This window comes from Aythya marila (assembly GCF_965140915.1).
Source record: "Aythya marila genome assembly, chromosome: 7".
Lineage (NCBI taxonomy): Eukaryota > Metazoa > Chordata > Aves > Anseriformes > Anatidae > Aythya > Aythya marila.
Window position 1 is genome coordinate 12,820,528 of NC_139048.1, and position 20,879 is coordinate 12,841,406.

Here is a 20,879-nt window from a genome sequence, read left to right on the forward strand (position 1 = left end):
CTAGTTTCTAAGCGACGCAAGGCTCACCTGAGGCGCCTGGACCGGCGATGGACGCTGGGCGGGATAGTCAACAGGCAGCAGAGTCGAGGTGAATGAATAGCTTCCTATGGCACTGGCCTCTAAGGGTGCACCAAAAAACATGCTACTGTGCACTGGGGTGGTGCGGCTGGTGTCCTTGGTCTGCATCTGGTACTCTGCTAGAGATGTGGATTTCGTATGTGATGGCTTGAGGGTGTCTTGGATCCACGTTTGGGCACCCCAAGAGCTGGAGGCTAATAACCAAGTGTAATTCTGCAGTCGGGTTGCTCGTGCAGCTTGGGGAAGCTCACATCTGTTGTGTTTTAACTTCGGGCACATCTGTACTCGTACTTACTGAGGTAGGAAAGACTAAGTGATACTTTCAGGGCTATTAAAATGAGAAGAGTGCCAAAGAGTCACGGTCAGAGATGTGCGTACTGGAAAAGCGCTTGGTGTGGAAAGATGATAATCATTCCACTTGGTCTCCTTTCTTCCCTGCAATAAGTGCTTGGTACTAAAGGCTGACTTCTCTAGAAGTTTTGGGAGATTTTGATCTATGTCCTAGGTGTTGAAAATATCACTACTAGCAGCATCTTTTTAGCTTTGCTGGCCTGACAGGGAACATAGGAGAGGAAAAAACAACCCCACCACCTTATGTTTTGAAGTGGCCTTTGGGTAAAGTCTGAGTAACCTTCCGAACAAAACGTTTCTCTAGTGCATGCAACGCATCTTTCCCAGAGTAAAAGTACCCCTTGTTCTCTTCCCCCTTCCTTACAGGATCATCCAGGTGTGGTATTCATTGTACTTTATAAAGGGGAAAAAAAATCACTTGTACCTTTTGTGTAAGCTTTACATAATCTTACTGAGGGGCATGGATCCAGATACAAGTGAAAGAGAAACTTACCAGTTGAGGGAAAAGGTTCCCTTTCCTAGTATGGAGAGAATGTATTTTTAAGGTTTCAAATTTATCTTCTCCTGGGTTTGGTGTGTGTGCAGACCCATGCAGGTGTCAAGAAAGGTATGAAATCGGTGACACTTTACTTATACTTCAAAGTATCATTGAGGGATTCGAAGCAACAAGAGTGGTGTAGCTATTGTAGCTTCACCCTGCAGCAGCCAATACTATCCTCAGAGGACATGGTCTTGCTTCTCAGTCACCAAATATACCCTGAAGGCACCAAAAACAAACAAACAAAAACATAAGCACACATGCTATCTTGTGAGGAAAAACAACTTATGCTTATTTCTGTTCCTAAAGAATTTGGGAGCTACTTATTGTTGCATGTCAAAATCTGGCAGATACTTCCTGACAATTTAACTGGGAAAAATTGGGGCAATCAGTTTCCTAAACATTTTGTTTACCAGTTTAAATAAATATATTTTTCCTATTCATACCATATTACATTAAAAAAAAAAAAAGTCCATAAAATACCAAGGCTGCAGGGTTGGTCCTGTAGCATAGTGGATTGGTATAACTCAAGGATCTGAGTTCCAGTCCCAACTTTTCCCTCTTATGCCCATCATCTGCGTGTGTGTCTTCTCCAGACCTGCCCTCTGGCTGGTGTCGCAGTGTCTTCCCTGGCAGCCTTCCACACCACAGGCTCACACAGTCTCTTCCACCCCTGCCTTTGTCTTGCCTGGTAAAAGTTTCTTTCCTTTTAGGTCAAGCAGTGCTGGGTTTCTGAGTTTGGGAGTGTGTGCTTTATCTCCAGCTAGATCTTGGCACGACCTGCAGCATCTCAAGGGTTGGGGTTCATCCTCCAAGGAGGAGCTGCTGCTATGAGCTCTTTCCAAGGCATTTCAGCCCCAGCTAGCCAGGTTAGCGAGAACTAAGGTGTTCAACATCAGCTGAAATAGTAGGTTAGGAGCTCTTACAGGAGCAGGTTAGGAAGTTAAAGTGATTTGAGCTTGAGGGCAGGTTGGAGGCAGTATGCATCTGGCATAGCTGCAGCCTGTACAGACGTTACTGCTTCCAAACTGCTATTGTAGAAAGTATGAGTCTCTTTGGGTGTTCAGCCCGCTGCTGTCTAACAGATCACAGTTTATGTGAGGTCAGGAGAGACTCGTTTTCCCTTCTTTCCCTCCCATCCCAGCCCAAAAGGCATAAAACAAGGCCAAATTTGGGTGGGTTTGTGCAGAAATGACCGAATGCCTGAACTGTACGCACGCTGCTGCCAGCCTGCAGGCTCTTGCTCCAGAGCACAGAAGAAGTAGTGCTGCTCAGACAGGAGGCTGCCAAAACTGTTTAACAGAGGGTAAACAGCTTCCCCTCCCCCACTTGACCTCTTTCTTGGAAATAAATCCAATTAAACATTTTGGCTGAAACTCATCCCACCCAGTGATATTCTGCTTGTGATAGTCCCAGCTTTTGGAAGGGTTAGCTCCAAAAGTTCACTGCAGCTTAAAAGCAACCTGTAAAGGATGCTTCCTTTTATATTTATGCTTGGGTACCATTGATAAGCATTTTTATCTGCCAGGTTTGTGGTCAAACTACTTAAAAGCCAAAATTAAGGATGGGTTTGAAGGCTAGGATTTTCCAAGTGACTCGAGTGTTTCAAGCCCCACGTACCAACCTGGGAATGCTCCCAGTGCTTTGCAAAAGCAGGCACTTGCTTCTCGTCTTCTAAAAAGCAGGATCTTGGTGGTCTAGCATGTCATCTGCAGTCAGCCTGGCTGTGCCCCTGGTTATGTGCTGGGAGCATACCCTCTCTAGCTGAAAAAGCCAGTCCTGTGCCAGTCAGGACAGCTCAGAAGTAGCTACTGCCCTGAGACTGCAGGGATTAGTGCAGAAGAGAGGGCTGTTTGCCTCCCTGGGAAAGACTATTTAATGGGGGGAGACGTATCACGGGTAATGTATGGCTTATTTATTTCCACCATTTTCAAGGCCATTCAAAGAAGCTAAGCAACCCCGAAATTTAGGTATTTGGGAGCAACGTTACTGGGTCTGCAAATAAGAAAGATGAAAGACAAATTATTGAATATCGTGGTAGTGCTCCTTTATTAAAGCTGGAAAAAAATCTGCAAAGAGAACAGCTGTAGCCTGTTTTTACAAAGAGAAACAGATGACATTTGTTGCTGAAGTTTTCTCTTTAAAATGTCTGTGGTGTGCCCAGATCTAAGAGATTACATTGGTTTATGTTTCTTGTATAGTTGCAGAGCTTGGTTGTTTTTTTTTTTTAAACGTTAAATGTTTTTAAATGTGGGAAGTTTTCTAAACTTTTGTCTATACATACCGAAATTCAGCTAGTACAAATACCAGTCGTGAGGAGAAGCTTGAGCATTTGTAGTTTGCTTCAATACTGACCCTTGTTGGACCTGCAAGCTACGGCGTTGGTGCTCGCTTGCACCAGGTGAAACTCTGTTTCTACAAACGCGTTTACTTGGAACTTCCCCTAGGAGAGGGCTTAGGATTGTTTACAGACTGACTTCATGAGAAGTCATTTGTGTTGTTAGCGTTTGGTCGGGCAAACTGGGGGGTTGCATGCTGTTTTATATACCAGATATTTGACATAAGTTATGGCTTGCCTGGTTTTGTGCCCAGCACTCAATTGGAGCTGGTACGATGCGGGAATAGCTTGATTCATACCAACAGTGCAGTGACATATGGGCTGAGTTTCTGCCAAATGAGCCTATTACTTAAGAGTAGCTGCTAGCACGAGAAGCAAGCTATTCAATGAAAGAGTTAAAGCTACGATTTGGAAACTGGAGGTCTTCCGACTGCTTGCCTAACTTACGGGGAGGGGGAGAGGGGGCAGAGGGAGGGAAGGCAGCTGTGTAACCACTGAATCGCTCTTGAAGCTCGAACCCCATCTCCCTGCCCAGGCAGGTCGTTCTGCAGCCAACTTTCCAGCTGTGCAAAGAGACCTTGTTCAATAGCAGCAACCCAGCCTGGCTGCTGCGCTCGTGTGCTCTGACCCTTTCCTGCATCTTACTGGATCCGCTCTGCCTGCTTCGGCAGCCCCTGCATCGCTCAGCCCGCGGGACTTCTCCCTTTCTTTTCACTCCTTCCCTGCTTGTCCTTCATCCACTGACACCATTCGTCACTGGTGGCTTCGCAGCCCTAAAGCAGACGGGCACAGCAGCACGTTTGGGTTGTTCTTTCTCCATCCTCCCCCCTACCACGCTCCAAGGAAAGTAGTAAATGTTTATTACCCCTCGCTGGTTGAAGAAAGAGCGTGTGCAATGCAAAAACTGTTTAGAAGAAACGTCATTATTGTTCTTCTTTGTGTTGGCATCATCCCTTCTGGTATTTAAAAAAAAAAAAAAAAAAAAAAAGAGGGGGACAAGAACGGGAGAGACAAAAGCCGAAGAGCTCCTGTCTGCAGATGAACGCAGTTGATAATTGGATAGCTATTCTCTCTGCTGAATATTTAGACAAGTAAAACCAAGTCGGTGCTGAATTACTGCCCGGCTTTCTGGAACGGGGAGGCTTTTTCCAGAAGCAGGTCTGACAAAGGGGGGGGGGGTGGAGCGGAGGGGTGGGGGAGGGCGAGCGCAGACTGCTGACTGAGGGGAAAGTATTTTGTAAGAAAATTCTTCTTGCGGTTTGGAAGACGTAGGGTTGGGGCTGTTGCGTTTTGCTGAGAAATCGTTAATTGGCTAATTTCTAGCCCGGCTCCCCTCTATCCCCCCCCCCATCAGCATTTCAAACAAGGCCGGGGTCACAGAAAGTTGGGGGCACGTACAAAAACACCAGCTGGGCAAAGGAAATTGCTCCTGTGCTTGGTCGGCTCCCAAAGTGCCGCCCATAACTCGTCTGCTTATTTGTGGAGACCAAAAAGAGCAAACTTCTAAAATATAGGTGAAGGAGGGGCACCCAAAGCGGGGCCTTCGGATCTTGGAGGCAGAAGCGTCTGAGCGCTGGCCATTTGCCTGGGAGAGATGAGGCTGATTGCGCAGGGCTGGAAACGTGCACGGTATTTTAGCTGCTTAAACGCAAGGTTCCTGTCCCAAATACTTCACAGCCTAAACAAAGAGAAAGAGAGCTCGTGCATCAAAGGAGCCCGGGCAAGTGGCAATTTGGCACGCGTCTTACTGCGACCAAAAGGTTTTTCACAGTGGAAAGTGATACTTGTTTGGTATTTTTAAAAGCTTTTAGAGAAGGGCTAAAGCTAAACTTGTTTGGCAAGGCAGGAAGCTGGGGTAGGTAAAGCTTATTTTAGGAAGGATTTGAGAGTTTGGGGTTATTTGATATGACGGAGGAGGGAGCATGCTCAGGTTGAGCAGGAAAAGCATCATAGGAAAAGCACGGAGCTGAGTGGGAAAAGATGAAAGGATGTGGAGGAGTGGGAAACGCAAAGGGAGCAGAACACTTGTAGTAGGATGTTAAAGCAAAGTGGTAGCACTAAGGCTTGGAAATTCAAGCTGGGACTACTTCATTTGGTGTAACACGTGATAAGTAATCTGGTTGAAGAACCAGAGTGATGGTGGTCAAGAACAGCTTGCTGAAAGGCTGGGAGGGGAGCAAAAGAGAGGATGTGGCTGTGCAAAAGAAATCTAAAGGCGTGCTCTAGCAGAGAGGAGCAGCAGTGATAGAAGATTTTGAAGATGTTGGGGAAAGGAACTGTTACCTTGGTGATAGACTAGGAGGAATCTGAAATAACCAGTGCCAAAGGAATTGGGAAGATTGAATAAGGAAGATTTGGAAAGCACTACTGAAGTTCTACGTTACAACTCCAGCAGTAAAACTGCAGGTCTGCTTTCCTTGACCTGACAGTAAGTATAAATCCAGACAGCCAGAGGAGGGACCAAGTTGTTTCTCAACACACCTCGTAATTTTAATGGTGTGTGTGTGAGCACACGTGTAAAATCTGAAGCCCTGGTTTGACAGATGGGATTGGAAGGAACTTCATGGGCTGTTAAGTTTGGTGTCTTGCTCTGTCAGACCATTAAGTACGGCTTCTTCAGGAACTGATGGAGCTTCATCTTAGCTGTTTCACGGTTTTAACTGAGGAATAGGGCTTTTTCCTTTGTCTTAGTGGGTCACCTGATACAGGAAGTGCCATGTCCAATGCCTAAAAATTCTTTGAGATTCCGTTTTCACCAGTAGACAAAAATACAGCAGATGAAACAAAACCTATTTAGGTTTACACTGATTAAAGGGATGGTGATGGAATGGACACGCCTGCTGACCCTTTACATGCTGTAATCCTACACACAAAAAGAAGCATGAAGCATTATTGTCCTGGGCTGCCATTATACAAGAGTAAGTGCCAGTGATTTTAAGTCCTTCTAAATTATATTAAGTTAAATGTTAATATTGCTACCTTTTCTGCAGCCAGTATGTTTTATCAGAGCCAAGGAACAGGCTGGGTAAGATAGAAGTATTTCAGTCCCTGCTGCACCGTGGCTGCAAAAATGTCCTTTTGCTGCTTGATGAGTATTGCCAAGGTGCCTGTAGGTCATCTTGCTCTGCTGTAAATCATGTGATGATATAAAAGCAGCTTTATAAATACTATTTACGTAGAAAATTGTGCTTTATCAATATTCTTTTAACCTAAAAATAGATGGGAGAAGACATGTAGGCACTCCTGAATTGTCCTAGCATGGGTTTGGATTGCTTGATGAGAGTTGCTTTCACGCTGCTTCCAGCAGCCTTAGAAACAATCTCTATTCTCAAAACCAAGAGAAGCTGCACTGAAACCTGCCTGGCTTAGTACAGAGAAAGGAGTTTTACACAGGGTTTGTGGTGCCAACACTTCAACATTTTTTTCCCTTCTTTCTTTCCACGAGCCGTTGAGGAACATTGTACGTCTTTGGCTTATGAAGGAATGACCCACAACACTCAAATACCACTGGTTTCCTTGTACCAGGTCTGCTGAAAATAGCATGGCTGCATACGTCTGGGACCACGCTGTGCAAACCACACGCTATACATAGCAGTAATGCAGGGCAATGTACAGCTTAAATGCCTTGTACTGTGTATGGGCACGTGTCCTAGCTGGGCTTCAGCAGCCTGTGTTACACTTGCTGTTGGGAAGTCTCGGTTGCTAGACAAAGCCTTTCTCCAGTTTTGTGGTCTGTCACATGGCTGCTACAACTGTCTTTTACTATCCACACAATTTTCCCAGTGATCCACCAGGATTTGCATCTCAGTTTTGGCCCCAAGCCTCTGCTGTCCTTCTTGAGGAGCTTTTAGGTAAAACCAGAGTAAAATAGAAGCTTACCTTTCTTTGGGGGGGGGGGAAAAAGGAAGGAAAAAGGTTGATAGGGAAGTGGGGTTCTGCAGTAACTAGTGGATTCAGTGCTGGGCTGTCAGCCTGCCTGGGAAGGCTGGGCTAAACACTTCTACGAGGGGGTGGCGTGGGTCTGGTAGTCCAAACAGCACAGAAATCCTTGTGGTGTGTGTTTTAAGTAGTCCGTGTCTGGCGGGGAAGGATGACACACTAACTCCTTCCTTTCCAAGCAAAGTGGGTTGCAGTTGGGTAATGCATGATGTGACAGACGTCGTAGCTCTTTGCCAAACAGGCTTTGCTTCTTTGTGCTTGCCTTGTTTGGGCTTACAAGTATGGCTGAATTTCCAATGGAGCTATCTCCTTTAGTTCAGCCGGGGAAGATATCTTTGACCTGCAAATTAGAGGTAAGGAAATACACGTTAAGGTGGCTGATTGAGTTATTAACACATCTCTGGGTGTCACAAGCTAAAAACAGAGGTATCGTTGTGCCATTTTCAGCTGATCCTGAAGGGGGGTAGGACCCTCATCCCATTATTTCCAAAGTGCAGCCTTTTAGCTGGTGTATGTGTTTCGTAGCACATACTAAAGTTTATTCTGCCCACTTGACCTCAACGGTGAAGTTGATGTAATGGAAGCTGCAGCTGGGGAATACAAGTTATACTTGTGTTTGCATTTTCTTCTGCTAATTGTTAAGTCCAAACTTGATGAATCAGAATTAAACACTTGTGAGTTCTTTGCAGATCTGGGCATACAGCTCTGTTGGTAGGTCTGGGATGGTTCACTGACGTGTGTTTTGTAACATCGCCTGTCACAGTATCTGAACAAAACCAGCATATTTCAGAGGTGTCTGTGTAACTCCGTGCAGTGTCTTTTCCCTGGCTGCTGCTCTGCTGATTCTCTCATGAAGCCATTTGTCTGCGTTAAGCCTTTCCAGTAACTTCATGTATCTATCATGAAGTGTCAAATAGCTTCTCTTAACGACTTGTGAGTAGCTGTAATCTGATCTGTCGAACCCTACATCAATCCTCTGAAGCAACACATCCATTGAAAGCTCCTCAGCTCCCTCCAGCAAGCGGTGGTTTAGGCGTAACATCCTCTGGCTAGAGGATGTCTTTGAGAAGCAATCCAGAATTACACTTGGGTTGCAAGGGGGCCCCTATCTTCAGAATACGGTTTAAGTTACAAACCTCATGTGTGTTTGTGGTATCCCCTTCACCACTGAAAGAAACCAACCGTGTGTAATCTTGGAAATGACCATAATTTTTGCTGTGAAAGCACTTTGCAAGGGGAAATTTTAATGGTGCCTTCCTGTTTTTGATCTGGGGGCTTAAAAATAGAACTGCTAGGCACAAACATTGTAGGGACCCTCTTCTCTGAGTGAATTTTTAACCCAGTTTTGATTTGTCTTGCTTCATGGGAGAACTTTGGAAAGCTGCAGCTCAGAAAGGCCCACCAGTCCCTCCTGTGCATCCCAGTGTCACGACATGTGGATGGGGCTGCGCCTTCCTTAGCAATTTGGTGTGTGTTTGAAGAGGTGGCCTCTGTCTCTGGTCACTCAGTACCACTGATGAGCAGTGTTGTGTGGTGTATGCAAGGCAGCAAGGTGAGAGCAATCGGCCAGGCAGTATTGTCATACATCTGTTATCCTTCTCCCTGGTAGCATCTCACCTAAATGTGTAATGGAGGGAGTGATTTGTGTAGAGGAGGAAGGGATTTAATGTTCAGAAGGTGATTGCATCCTAGTTTGCAGAGGACCCTTGCCCCAAACTTTCATTTTCCCTTAATGATCAGACCCAGAGATGCTGTGAGACTGATGGGTGACTGTGCCCATTCCTCAGCTACAAGAAGTCGTGCTGGAGCAGGCGTTTGGAAAGCTGTGGTGCAAATCCAGGCGTGAATGCTGAAGTTGTGACCTCCCCTGTCCTCTGCAGCAGTAAGGAGGTCGCATCCCTGGAGAGAGAATGGGACCACACTGCCCAGCGAGAGGAGCTGGAGCTAGCTGAAAAGCTGGCTTTAGCTGCAGCAGGGCCTGCTGTTTATGTGAAGGAGCAATAAGATAAACAGAGAAACTTCGGCTGTAGCTGTAGTGGCAAGGGTGAACTCCGATAGAGCAGCTCTGGTATGGGGGAGAGACAAAGCAGAGCCTTCTTCCAACACTAAACAAACGCGTGGCTGAGCTCTGCATTGCTGGCCTAGAAATGGAAGTGTTTAAAGCAATGTGTAGCTGGGAGCTGCTGCAGCTCTGCGCACCCAAATTTCTCATCCCTTTCCTCTTGGGGACAAGCTCTGGGTGCTCAGGGACCTTCCACAGTTCAGCTCAGTGCTTGGGTTTTGCAGGTGGTAGAAACCGGGCTCTCAGCTCCTTTTAGCAGAAGTCACTTTAAAAAAGAGGAAAAATAAGCCTGCCTCTACCATGCAAAGCAGAAACCCAGCACGGAGAACTGTCCTGTGACTTTGAAGTTGGGTTTCGTGTCTGTGGGGAAGGTGTGGTATCTTGATGGTGCTAATTACAAACTAGCTGAAATTCCTTAGCAGTAATAAAGTGGCTGCATTAACAGGGAGCAGGAGAGAATATTTTCCTCTTGGGGACAAAGATTTTGACGGATTTTATTCCATCGGAGTTAGAAAGCTCTACTGTGACCCGTCAAAGGAAGTTGGCTTATGAGATGCAGTTTTGCTGAATTTTCTGCCACCAGATGCTCTGCCAATGTTTTTTTCCCCCCATTTCAGAGGTATTATTTCTTACTCTGTCTCAGTAAGGCTTTTCTAAGTTTCCATGTTTCTCCCAGCAACAAAATGCATTTGAGCCACAAGACCAAACAGATGGCTGGGTCTGCTTCGCTCTTTCCAAACGAGCGCTTGCCTCAAGCTGCTGCAACCTTTTCATAGCTCCTTTGTTCTGCAGCGATCAGGAACTCTGCATTCGCTTAATTTCCTGCCAGTTCCTGTGCACTGACAGCCCCCTGTTTGTTCCTGGCCGTGCCTTGTTGTGACTGCCAGCAGAAAGGGCTAGGAAGGCCGGTTGGGGTGTGCTTTATTGCTTGCCTTCCCTGCCTTTGATCTAGCCACAGAAACTCGTGCTGTTACATGCACTGCAGCCTGGGTTCAGGAGAGGGGTTTGGTAACTTTTTCCACGTCTGCTGCTGCAAAGCGAGGCTGGCACTTCATGTTTTCAATGCCAGTTGTAATTTTTCAAGCTAACGGAGGGAAAGGTTGACCCCGAGCGTGATGGAGGTGTTGCAATAAATGACCCCTGGTGGGCAGAGGAAGATGCTGAGAAAGTGTCTGTTTGCTGAGCACAAGCCAATGAACAGAGCAAAGTCTGCTCACCTCTGCCCAGCCTGGAAAGGAGATAGCATCCCCATCCACCCCCAGCAGCTAAGTTTTTGGCTTAACCCCCCTGCCTGAAATCCAGACTGTGCTTTTGAAGTACGTGTCTCGGTTCTGGCCCTCCTTTCCCACTGCCACCTGCGTACTTCTCTGGAGTGAGGTCTTGCAGAAGCGTGTTTGCAAACACTTCACAACCCATGAATGCAAGATGATGTCTGGTCTCCTGCTAAACGCACACCCCTTTTGTTCACATGTCACTTCTTTTAATGGTGTCTCAAGCTCGTTCCTGTAGCCCCACGCCGCTCTGGAGCTGCGGGGAGAGCAGCGAGCGTGCTGGGCCAGCCCCTTGGAGCTGGGGAGCATCGGTCCCTCTCAGGATCCAGGGCTCAGGTTTCAGTAACACAATGCTTCGTGCAACCATGTGCGTGTTCAAAAGAGCCAACTGGCTGGAGCTCCCGCGGTGACGCTCGGCTGATTTGGCAGCCGGGCTGATTCTGTCAAGTTACAGTATGGGAGTTAAGTCCAGCTTCAAATCCTCTTTCTTACCCGCTCGAGGAACTTGGGGAGGGGGGGAAACTCTCAGGGGACTTTGTGTCATTATTGGCATGGAAATGCTCGGTGATTATCAGCAGCAGGGCAGTGGCAAGGGGCTGATTATCTATCATGTCGTCAGCATAAATAATCAGTGGGCCCCTGAGCTGGGCTCCGCCTTTTGTAATGGCTCCACGTAATCACTGCACAACAGTTTAAAAGCAAGCAGAACAGAAAAACAGCTGGACTAATCCTGACCCTAACTGATGTTGCCTTTTCTCCCTTCACTAGAAGAGAAATATGTCACCATCCAGCCGTACGCCAGCCAGGGGAAGGATGAGATTGGGTTCGAAAAAGGGGTCACCGTGGAGGTCATCCAAAAGAACCTGGAAGGATGGTGGTACATCAGGTAAAGCAGCTGCACGGCCACATTGCTGCAGAACCTGTGGCAATGAGCTTTTCTGATCGTTTGCTTAATGGTAGTACATAAGTAATTCTTGTTGGGTGAGGACGCCCCTCTTGCATCTTGAAGGAATGTAAAGAAAAGCCTAAGACCATGCTGATTAAAGAAGTATTACAGTGTATGCAAAAGCTGTAGACTTCCAGTGGGGAAATTCCTTAGCTTCTCAATGTTTTCTTCTTCCTTCAAGTTAAAAGCCCATCTCTGAGTTGATACGAGAGCCCTAACAGTGATTTCTGTTGTGTGTGATTTTAATGTGCTCCTGGTATAGGAGGTTTTCTGCAGCCCATTTAAATCTATTTATAGCAACCGTGAAAGGCTGACTGTGGTCTGCTGAGCTATTTGGGCAGGTGGTGTTATTCCCTGGGACAGAAAAGATAACTTTGGCTGTGGCCCTTTTCCAAACTTATTGATGGATTCAACTTATCAACTAATTTGCCTGACTTCTGCCTATCCAGATCCTGCATTCAGGCAAGAAGAGGGACTGTGGTTGAAGGGCAGGCGAAGTTATTATTGTGTATCTACGTTTGTTATGTATTTATTAGCAGTCATAGAGGAGAGACTTGTGACTTAAAGGGGTTTTTATGGGAAAAGGTAGGTTAGGTGTGTCTAAGACAGTGATATAAGGTGTAAGGAGAAGTACTTAGTGAGATCTTTCTCCATTTGGGTCCATGCAGCACTTGGGTTTTAGTGCTCTGTTGTGATTCTGTCCCTTTGTAACATACACGTTGCTTAGATGTGTGGACCTGGCCATACGGACACCCCATGCCTTTTTAAGCAAGATGTGATACCACAGGTGGCTTAAAAATGCAGGTTTATCTCAGGCAGTGCAAGACATCCCAGCTAGTCATATTTCTAGTCAGCATGTAATCACGATTTTTCTCCTTTCCCTTCCCCAAGCTGTAACTTGCTTTTGTTTAAATTCTGCTTGATTCATCAGCTATGAATGAGGGCTATGAAAGTGCTGACTGCAGCAATGTTTTTGTTTTTCTTGATGTCCTGTACTCAGTAAAGGGATTTTTTTTTTCTTCCATCTAATGCTCCCATAGAGGGAAGAGGCTAATAAAGATAGCAGTGGAGTCAGGAAGGCACTCCAGATAGCAGGAACACAGAATGCCTGGGTTTGGTCAGGTCACATTTTTTTCTCCTTTAATCATTCACAGAAGTGGAATCCAAAGTTGCAGATAAAGGAATCAACAGCACATAGGTTTTCTGGGGGGAGGAGCGTTGTAAGACATCTTCAGTTTATTCTGGTTATTTTTCTGAAGCGCAGCTGTATTACTACTGTAGGTTCCCCTTTGCCATACCAACAGCTGTACAATAAGAAGTCCTTTTTTTCGCCTTTGCCTTGAACTCTGCTTTGTACCAGCCACGTTTTTCTAGAAACAAAAATGTGTGTGTGCTTGTCAGGCTTTCTAGCAGAAGTGCGTGTAAGTGGTTCCTTCACACTGATCCACGTGAAGGGCAGTGGATGCCCCAGCCTCCCCACGTCAGTCAGGGAACACAACGTGCCCTTGGCTTTGTTTAAAGAGAGATTTTGAGTTGAGCAGCCCATTTTTGTTGAAAAGTGTGTTAGCTCACCCTATGAGCATGATGACCACGTTGGGTGTCAATTATCATCCTCTCTGCCACTCCAGGCACTGCTCTGCTGTCTGGCTGGAGAATAAGCAGCTCTTGGAAACTTTACATTTTTTTTTTTTTGCCCCTTCAGCAACAGTTTGGGAAGTGTTGATGCAGTGATCTGTCCCTGACAAGCTGGTCCTTTGCAGCCCAAGTAGCTATCTCAAACTTATTGTGCTGTTTATTAGGTTTAAGCCCCAATGTGTATTTTGCCATACCGCTCAGAAAAAGATTCCCCTTCCTCAGGAATTCCATTTTCCAAGATCTGAGTGCCTTAAAAATAGCAGCTCTTTTCTCCTGTAGTGAACGTGAGGGGAGGCAGGAAGATACCTCAGCCGAATCCTGCTGCCGTGTCTGCGGAGCTGGGTAACAGAGGCTGGACACACAAATCAGTGCTGAGAAATAAAAACAAACCCAGCAGCTTGCAAATGGAATCCACCTTAAAGACATTAGCTTGTTCCACCTTAAATATGTAATTTCCCCAAATTCCTTGCCATGTGCTGATCCTCATTTCCTGTTCTTCTTTTTCTTTTTTTTTTTTTTCTTTTTTTCTTTCTATTTTTTTTCTCCCCCAGTTTGCTTCCCTCTGGAGTAATTCCAGTGCTCTGGAGCTGGAAAGCAGATGTGACTCTCAGACTCACAGAGGCACTTCTGACTTTTTTTTTTTTTTTAACATTCCTATGGTTTGAATCCATTTTTTCCTTCATGTAATATAAACAGGGAGGGTTTTGGAATCACTGTGGAACCAAATCACTGCACCTAATTCTGTAGCCTTCCCATTTCATTGCTGTAGAAGCTAGAGGCAAGATTGGGGTCTTCCTTTATTTTGCCCCTCATGCATTATGACTTTTTTTTTTTGAATGACTTGAAATATGGATAAATTAAAGCTCTGGCCTGGTACCCTTCTTATTCCACTGGGCTCAGTGGATCTGTGCACCTCTTGTTATGACGAGAGCTGACATTAACACCCCTTATTTAAATCTTGATTTCTAGCCCTACCCTCACCTGGAGGCAATCTTCTTGCAGGCCACAAAAGTAGCAATATGCTACACAAATCTTTTGTTATTTGCCTGCTTCTTCAGCCTTGTTGGTTCTTCTGAGACCGATGAACGAGGTGCAGTCGGGGTGAAAGTAAATGCACTAGAGTTGAGAACGATCTAGGATGGGGTTTGAAATGTCTCCAGTAGGCTGTGATTACAAACCGAGGAAGGATATTTGTGATTCAACTCCTGGATGTGAAAGGAAGGTTGTTATGAGTTCAAGGCTTCTCCAAAGCTGGTCAGCCTTCACCTGAGCTCTTGATCTCCCCAGTTTCATAGGTGAAAGTAGCTTTATAAGGTGATGTTTGCAAAGAGCTTTGCAATTGCCGAGTTCAAGGGCTAAGGTGAAAAAACATAAGCCAATTTGACTTCCATAAGAATCTTTTATTTGTGGAGTAACACAAATGAGCTGGCAGTTGCTGGCAGCTACTGCTCAGCATTAACTTCAAGTTGAATTTACTAACTCAGAGGAAGAAATAACTCGCAACAGCCTCTCTACTGAGGGTATGTTGCCCAGAGTTATTAACTGCCCAGCTATTGCTGCTACTATTCATTGGGAGAAACTGTGTGAGATCAGAGGTGTGTGAAGCAGCGGGGTTATATGGGCTGATCCAAACACATACAGTTGGCAGGAGAACTAACGAGCCAGTACAGAACCTGCCTGTTGCAGCTTTTCTGATCTTAAACATGTTAAGTCTCCCACAAACTGAGATGGATGTAAAATGTTTTTTTTTCTTGCTGATTCTGCACAATCAGGCTCTGTTGAAAGTAACCTTTGGAATTGGAGCGCTCAGTGCATTGGCCAATGTGGCTTTCTCACAGACTGAAATCTTAACATCTCCAGATCATGTAAAGCTATAAAGTCCTTCAGAAAAAACAAAAACAAAAACAAAAAACAAACTTCCCTGATGCACATGCAGCAGAAAGCTCTGGGCAGTAGCTGTGCAAAAGGACCATCTACTGTAAAACCAGGTGGGGTGAAAAGTCTTCAGGACTTGAAAACAGTACTGAGAGATGCCTCTCCTCAAAGGAGGATATGGCATGAATGGGAGTCTCTTTTTTGAGACTTGATTTGAGGTTTATCCAAAAATCCTCAAAGGGGACAGGACTGCATAGATCCAAATTGCATCCTGATACAGTATCAGTGCCTAGATGTTGTGTTTCTGTTGGAAGCCACATCAAGTCATTACCACTTCATTATTTTTTGTTAGTCTCGCTGCTGCAAACAAAGCTCAGAGCTATTGAGATGGTTTTTTTTTTGTTGTTGTTGTTTTTTTTTTTTTTTAACACCAGAATCCTTGGAAAACCTTATTACTAAACTCTCTGAACAGAGGAAATCCCGTATCTTTGCCTTCACGTGTTACAGAGGGAAGCTGCTGTAGGGAACAGCAGCATTTATGTGCGGTGTACTTGTTGATCTAGATGTGAGAGAAGGAAAAGGCAAGCTTTCAAACACACAGACCCTTGTGCTCCTTGCTGCAACTACAGCAATTGTACTTGCTTTTGTACAGCAAGATGTTAATGAAAAAAGTCTAAGGACTCCATAAAGTCCCAGTGCCATTCTTGAGTGTCTGGATGTGGAAAATGAGCCCAGGGTATGCCTTGGTGCAGAAATAGGACAGTGAATCCCAGAATCCATGCTTTGCACAACAAATATACATTCAATAGAGAATGATTTGCTGATTATTTTTTCCCCTTCCCCAGCTCCTTCTTCCTCTGCTGTCTGAGTCTCCATTTGCACTGAAGAGCCTTAGAGTCCTACTGTTTTAACCTTTGTGTTTCCTGCAGATTTCCTGAGCACCAGGAATTTAATGGTGCCTGCTTTCCTACTTACAGTTCAAGCACCTGCCTTGGGTATCTTGAGAGATTAAAGAGAGAGGGGTTTCAGTGACTCGCTCTGTAGCAAGTTACAGTTTCATTAGGGAAAGCAGAGTTCATCCACGTGGTCCTCCCTGGAGTCTGATTGTAATCTGAAATCCCTGCTGAGGTGTTAGGAATGGCAGGAGTTAGAAAAACCATCTTCCCAAAAGCCCAGCTGTGGAAGAATGACTTCAGTTTGAAGTGTAGCATAAGCAGCTCAGCCTGGTGCTCTGGGAGCACGTGCTGGATTCAGGTGCCTGTTCAGATTTCCCAGTTTATTTCTTCAAATAGCCCCTAGCTTGTTCAGGGAAATGAGTCTTCAACAAAGCTGTTTTTTCTAGTCAAATTGTTTCTTGACCTTGCAGTGATAGAGGAAGTACAGTGGTTTAAGAATCCCATTTTCTCCATAAAAGCTGATCAGACTGGACTGGGAGTTATGGGAGGAGGGGAAGTGTTCATTATTATAATTATAAGGAGATAGGATTTCACAAGGGCCTTTTATAGAGCAGATGTAGGGTCTCTGTACTGGGATGAATTTTACTCTTATTTTTAGCCCTCTTTCATTTTGAGTTGCCACTTGGAAGGATTAAAATATTTTTCTCACTGGCTTGCATTTTTGCTGTGTGGAAGAATACCGAGTTTATCCAGTAGTGTTTAGATGTGGCATAAAGCAAAATGGTGGTGCCCTTTGTCTTGTGAGTAACTGTGTGACTTACCCAGGGACTCCTTCCTTTATGATAAATGACTTAACAGCAGTCTGCAGTTCGCTACTAACTGAGCTGACTCTAAGATGTCAGTAGGTAATACATGAATCCAGACCGCAGAAGCTAGTCTGAGTACTGCAAGTTCAGTTTCGGATGTTACCATCCATCATTTTGCCTTTGTTGTTGCACCTGAAATGCTTGAGAAGGCTGTGTTTGATGTTTCCTTTTGCATCTTCAGGTATCTCGGCAAAGAGGGCTGGGCCCCGGCTTCCTATCTGAAGAAGGCTAAAGATGATCTTCCGTCTAGGAAAAAGAACTTAACCGGGCCAGTGGAAATCATAGGAAACATCATGGAGATCAGTAACCTGCTGAACAAGAAGTCATCCACTGACAAAGAAACTCAAGCAGAAAATGAGACCTCAGAATCGCATATCACCAAGAAAGAAATCAGTTTGCCCATTCTCTGCAATGACTCTAATGGCAATGCCATGATGACCCCAGACAAGCAGGCTTCCAAACTGGCACAAGGATCCCCAGCCGTCGCAAGGATAGCACCACAAAGAGCTCAAATAAGTAAGGCAGTAAAGTAGTTTGGATTACCACTGGCTTGCAATGAACTCTTTTTTTCTGTCTTTCAGGGCTGGCATTGCTTAAGGTCAGCTGAGGTCCTGTGTGTCCTGGCCTTACAGCTGTGGCTGCCTGAGCAAATCTTTGCACTTGTCTGTAGATCTGCAGGGACACCAAGATATGGTCGTTTGTTAACAGTGATAAAATTTGACTGCACTTTTTACAAGGGCTAGCTCATGCTTGTTTATCTTAGCCCATATGCAGTTACTTAACAACTTTTTCTGAAACAATATGCTATTTTTTTCTCCCATTTTGAACACCCTAAAATGTGCCACCCACCCTCGGTAATGTGGATAGCGTGATCATCTGTTCAAGTCAAGAAGACCACCTATGTCTTTCCTCGCATTCATTTTTCTGTTTTCCAGGGGTTGAGAAAGTCAAGTTGCTATAATGTTTTTACTACTTCATCTACAAAATGCAGATGCTAATACTATTCTGTTCAGGGAATGGCAAAATACTATGATACAGGACAGTATGAATGTTATTAATTTAGCGGATTATTTTTACTGCTGGGGGGAAAGCTAGATACTAGGCCAATTCTTTGCTGGCCAATCTCCAGTGGAGCTGGTCAGTTCCAGCAGAAAATGCAATCCACTACTTTCTGGCAGTGACTTCCTCTTAAATTTGGTAGCTTAGCTGAGATGAACAGCAAAATTACCTTAGTATTTCTAATATAGCCTCATAGTTACCTCTGTGAAACAAGATAGGAAGCTTAAATATTATAAGTAATGATTTCTAATATTCTCACTGTCAGAGAAGAGAGCTGCTGAGGAATGTGTTTAGCAGTAGTTAGAAAGTTAAGTAAACTTTCCCTTCCTCTTTCCTTCTCAGGTTCTCCAAATTTAAGAACAAGACCGCCCCCACGAAGAGAATCCAGTCTGGTTTGTATTGTTTTACAGTATATAGTAGCAGTGGGAAGGTGTGTGGGTGTGCTTTATGAGACTTCCTACATCTGCACTGGAGTGGTGGTTGTAGTATCTGAGACATCCTTTATTTTCATGGCTGTTCATTTTATTGTTTAAGTATTGAACGAACCTAGACATCCTAATGTTAACTGGAGGATTTGTTTTTCAAATCATTGCCCTAAGTCAGCAAGTATAGAACTCTTCTTAAATTGCTGCCACCTCCCAGCTAAGAATGTCTTAGGGCTTTGCTGTGTCTGAACCTAGAAAAAAGTAGGACTTACAGTCCTACTGAAATAAGTACTGTGAGAAGAAGCTCATGTTGGACATGAGGCGTTTGTACAGATCTAGATATTAGAAGTCCTCATGTGTGAGGATGTAGGACTCAAACTGATATGACCCCATAGCTTCATGACAATCCCTCAGCTGTATGATGGCCTGAATATTTTCACAGGAAAAGGATGAATTTTAAGAAGGGAGTGTGTCGTAAAGCTGTTATGTCCTGTGCATGCACATTAAAGCTTGTTTGGCCAACACAGAAGGTTTAAAGTTTCTCTAGGTGTCTTTTGCGAGGACTTTGTCTTGACTTTAAGTGATGACTTGTCTTAACAACTGGGAATCTCTCCCCTCCTTCCATGGCTCCCATCTTAAAGATGGCTAAGTGTGACTGTTTTATATTGTTAATTGACTTTGGATCATATGGAAGGGTGTGTTTTACAGGATTGAGACATCTCCTATGATCCTTTATCCTCAAAGCTGCAAGTCTGCACTAATTTATGTCATTTGGCCCATCATCTTCAGATGGGCACTACTCAGTAATCCATTTGTACAAAAGTCATAACATAAGCTAATAACTTATTTATAGATAGGCAATACGTAGTATTAAATCTTTGCTGTACCCTTTATGAAGAGTATGTGCCTTGTAGTTCTGTCACCTGAGATGCCTCTCAACAAACTAGATGAATATCATCCTAGCATTTTCTAGACTTTGGCGTTACATATGGTTTTAACAAGACTACTACACTTAATCCCATACTAAAAATAACAATGACAATACATGTGAAACCCTGAACACATCTGCTGTTTCCAATTATCTTCATTAAAGCCAAACCATGCTATTATCTGAAGACATTTTATTATACTGTACTTCTGCTGTGTTTCAGAATTTATAGTGCTGAAACATCCAATTACAGCATTGTTAGATGTGGTTTCTAAGGTGCAGCGTTGCATTATCTGAAAAATGCCACGTGCTGTGTGAGATGAAACATGGATTGGTAGTCATGGGGATTATCTTAAAAATGGGGGAGCACGTGAATAAATGCAGTATACAAATTATTTTTCTCTTTAATGGTTTAGGATTGTTTTGTCTTCTGCTATCCTGTGTCAGTGGCAGGTTTAGCGTGTGTTCAAGAGATCCTGGCATATTGGAGTTCTTGTGTTAAGACCTGAAGGAATGGAGTGCAAAAGCTGTGAAGCTTCACCATCCTCTAGTCTATCCGTAGATACGCAATCTACTAATCTGAAAAGCTTCTGATACTGAAATTCTGGAAGGGACTTTTATCCCATTTATCCTATTTATCGCCTTAAAAATAATTGTAATGAACTCTAAAAGGTGACAGCTTAATGTAAAGGCACTTAGCTCTTAGAGGAGTCTGGTATGCTGCCAGAATGGCTGTAAATAGCAGTGTCCTGTTTCTGGTGGAGCTTTTATGCAGTTTAAATGCAGGTTGTGTTGGTGTGCAGGAGTTGGGGTTGAATAGAAGTTCTGGGTCTGTTATGGGGAGGAACCAGAATCTTGTGATCCTAAAGTCCTTTCCCATTCCACTATCACTTTAGCTGAGCAAAGCTTCCCAGGGTTTATATTATCCTTGTTTCTTGCTGTGATAGATGCCTGTTAGGTTGTATCACTGAAGAATTCAGATCATTTAAAATCTATCAGCATATTAGGAGCAGTAATTGATTAGGATTAAGTTTTAATAAAGTAGGATATTTGGCAATGGGCAGAATCTATCTAAATGGGCCTGTTGCAATGCAGTTTTCTGCAGTTGTGACAAGCTATCCAGAACTGAGTGTTTCTGGACAAAATCTCAGAGTAAATGGGCTGTTGTTACGGTGGCTGGAATGGCAGCTTACACTTTATGGCCCGTCAGTTAAATGTTTTACTGTTCAGGTAAAGATTATCACAGTTTTAATAGCTAGTGAAGGCGTCGTGAACAGTGCACATTTTGAAAGCTTTCTCTCTTGTGGCCAATCTCAATACTTCAGCTTCCACTCCAGAGAATCAGGAAGTTGTCGTTAGGAAGTAGCACGGGAAGAAGGAAGAGTTTTAGTGACTAGCACATCTAAGAAGGCAAATACTTGCTTATACTACTGTTCAGCCCACTGTTTCTCAGGTTTAATTGAACAAAACTTCCTATTTGCCATAGGGGTTTCAGTTGCCCAAACCACCAGAGCCACCCTCTGTGGAAGTGGAATACTACACCATTGCAGAGTTCCAGTCGTGCATCTCTGATGGGATAAGCTTTCGTGGAGGACAAAAGGCAGAGGTGAGCCTTAATAGTGCAACTGAAAAAAATAATAACGCTTGGCTGTTGTAGGGGACTGGGTTGGAA

At 44.4% G+C, this 20,879-nt stretch overlaps 1 protein-coding gene across 5 annotated transcripts in view; it reads left to right on the forward strand.

Annotated features, from left to right (window-relative positions):
- The window catches only part of SH3PXD2A (SH3 and PX domains 2A), a 228,208-nt gene that overhangs the window by 198,313 nt on the left and 9,016 nt on the right, over nucleotides 1-20,879 (forward strand). For all 5 annotated transcript variants that reach the window (XM_082764488.1, XM_082764484.1, XM_082764485.1 and 2 more), the window contains 5 exons: nucleotides 5-88; nucleotides 11,346-11,463; nucleotides 16,977-17,311; nucleotides 18,197-18,246; nucleotides 20,694-20,813. In XM_082764488.1, coding sequence (XP_082620614.1) covers nucleotides 5-88; nucleotides 11,346-11,463; nucleotides 16,977-17,311; nucleotides 18,197-18,246; nucleotides 20,694-20,813 — 707 coding nt within the window. The remainder of the gene's footprint in view (nucleotides 1-4; nucleotides 89-11,345; nucleotides 11,464-16,976; nucleotides 17,312-18,196; nucleotides 18,247-20,693; nucleotides 20,814-20,879) is intronic.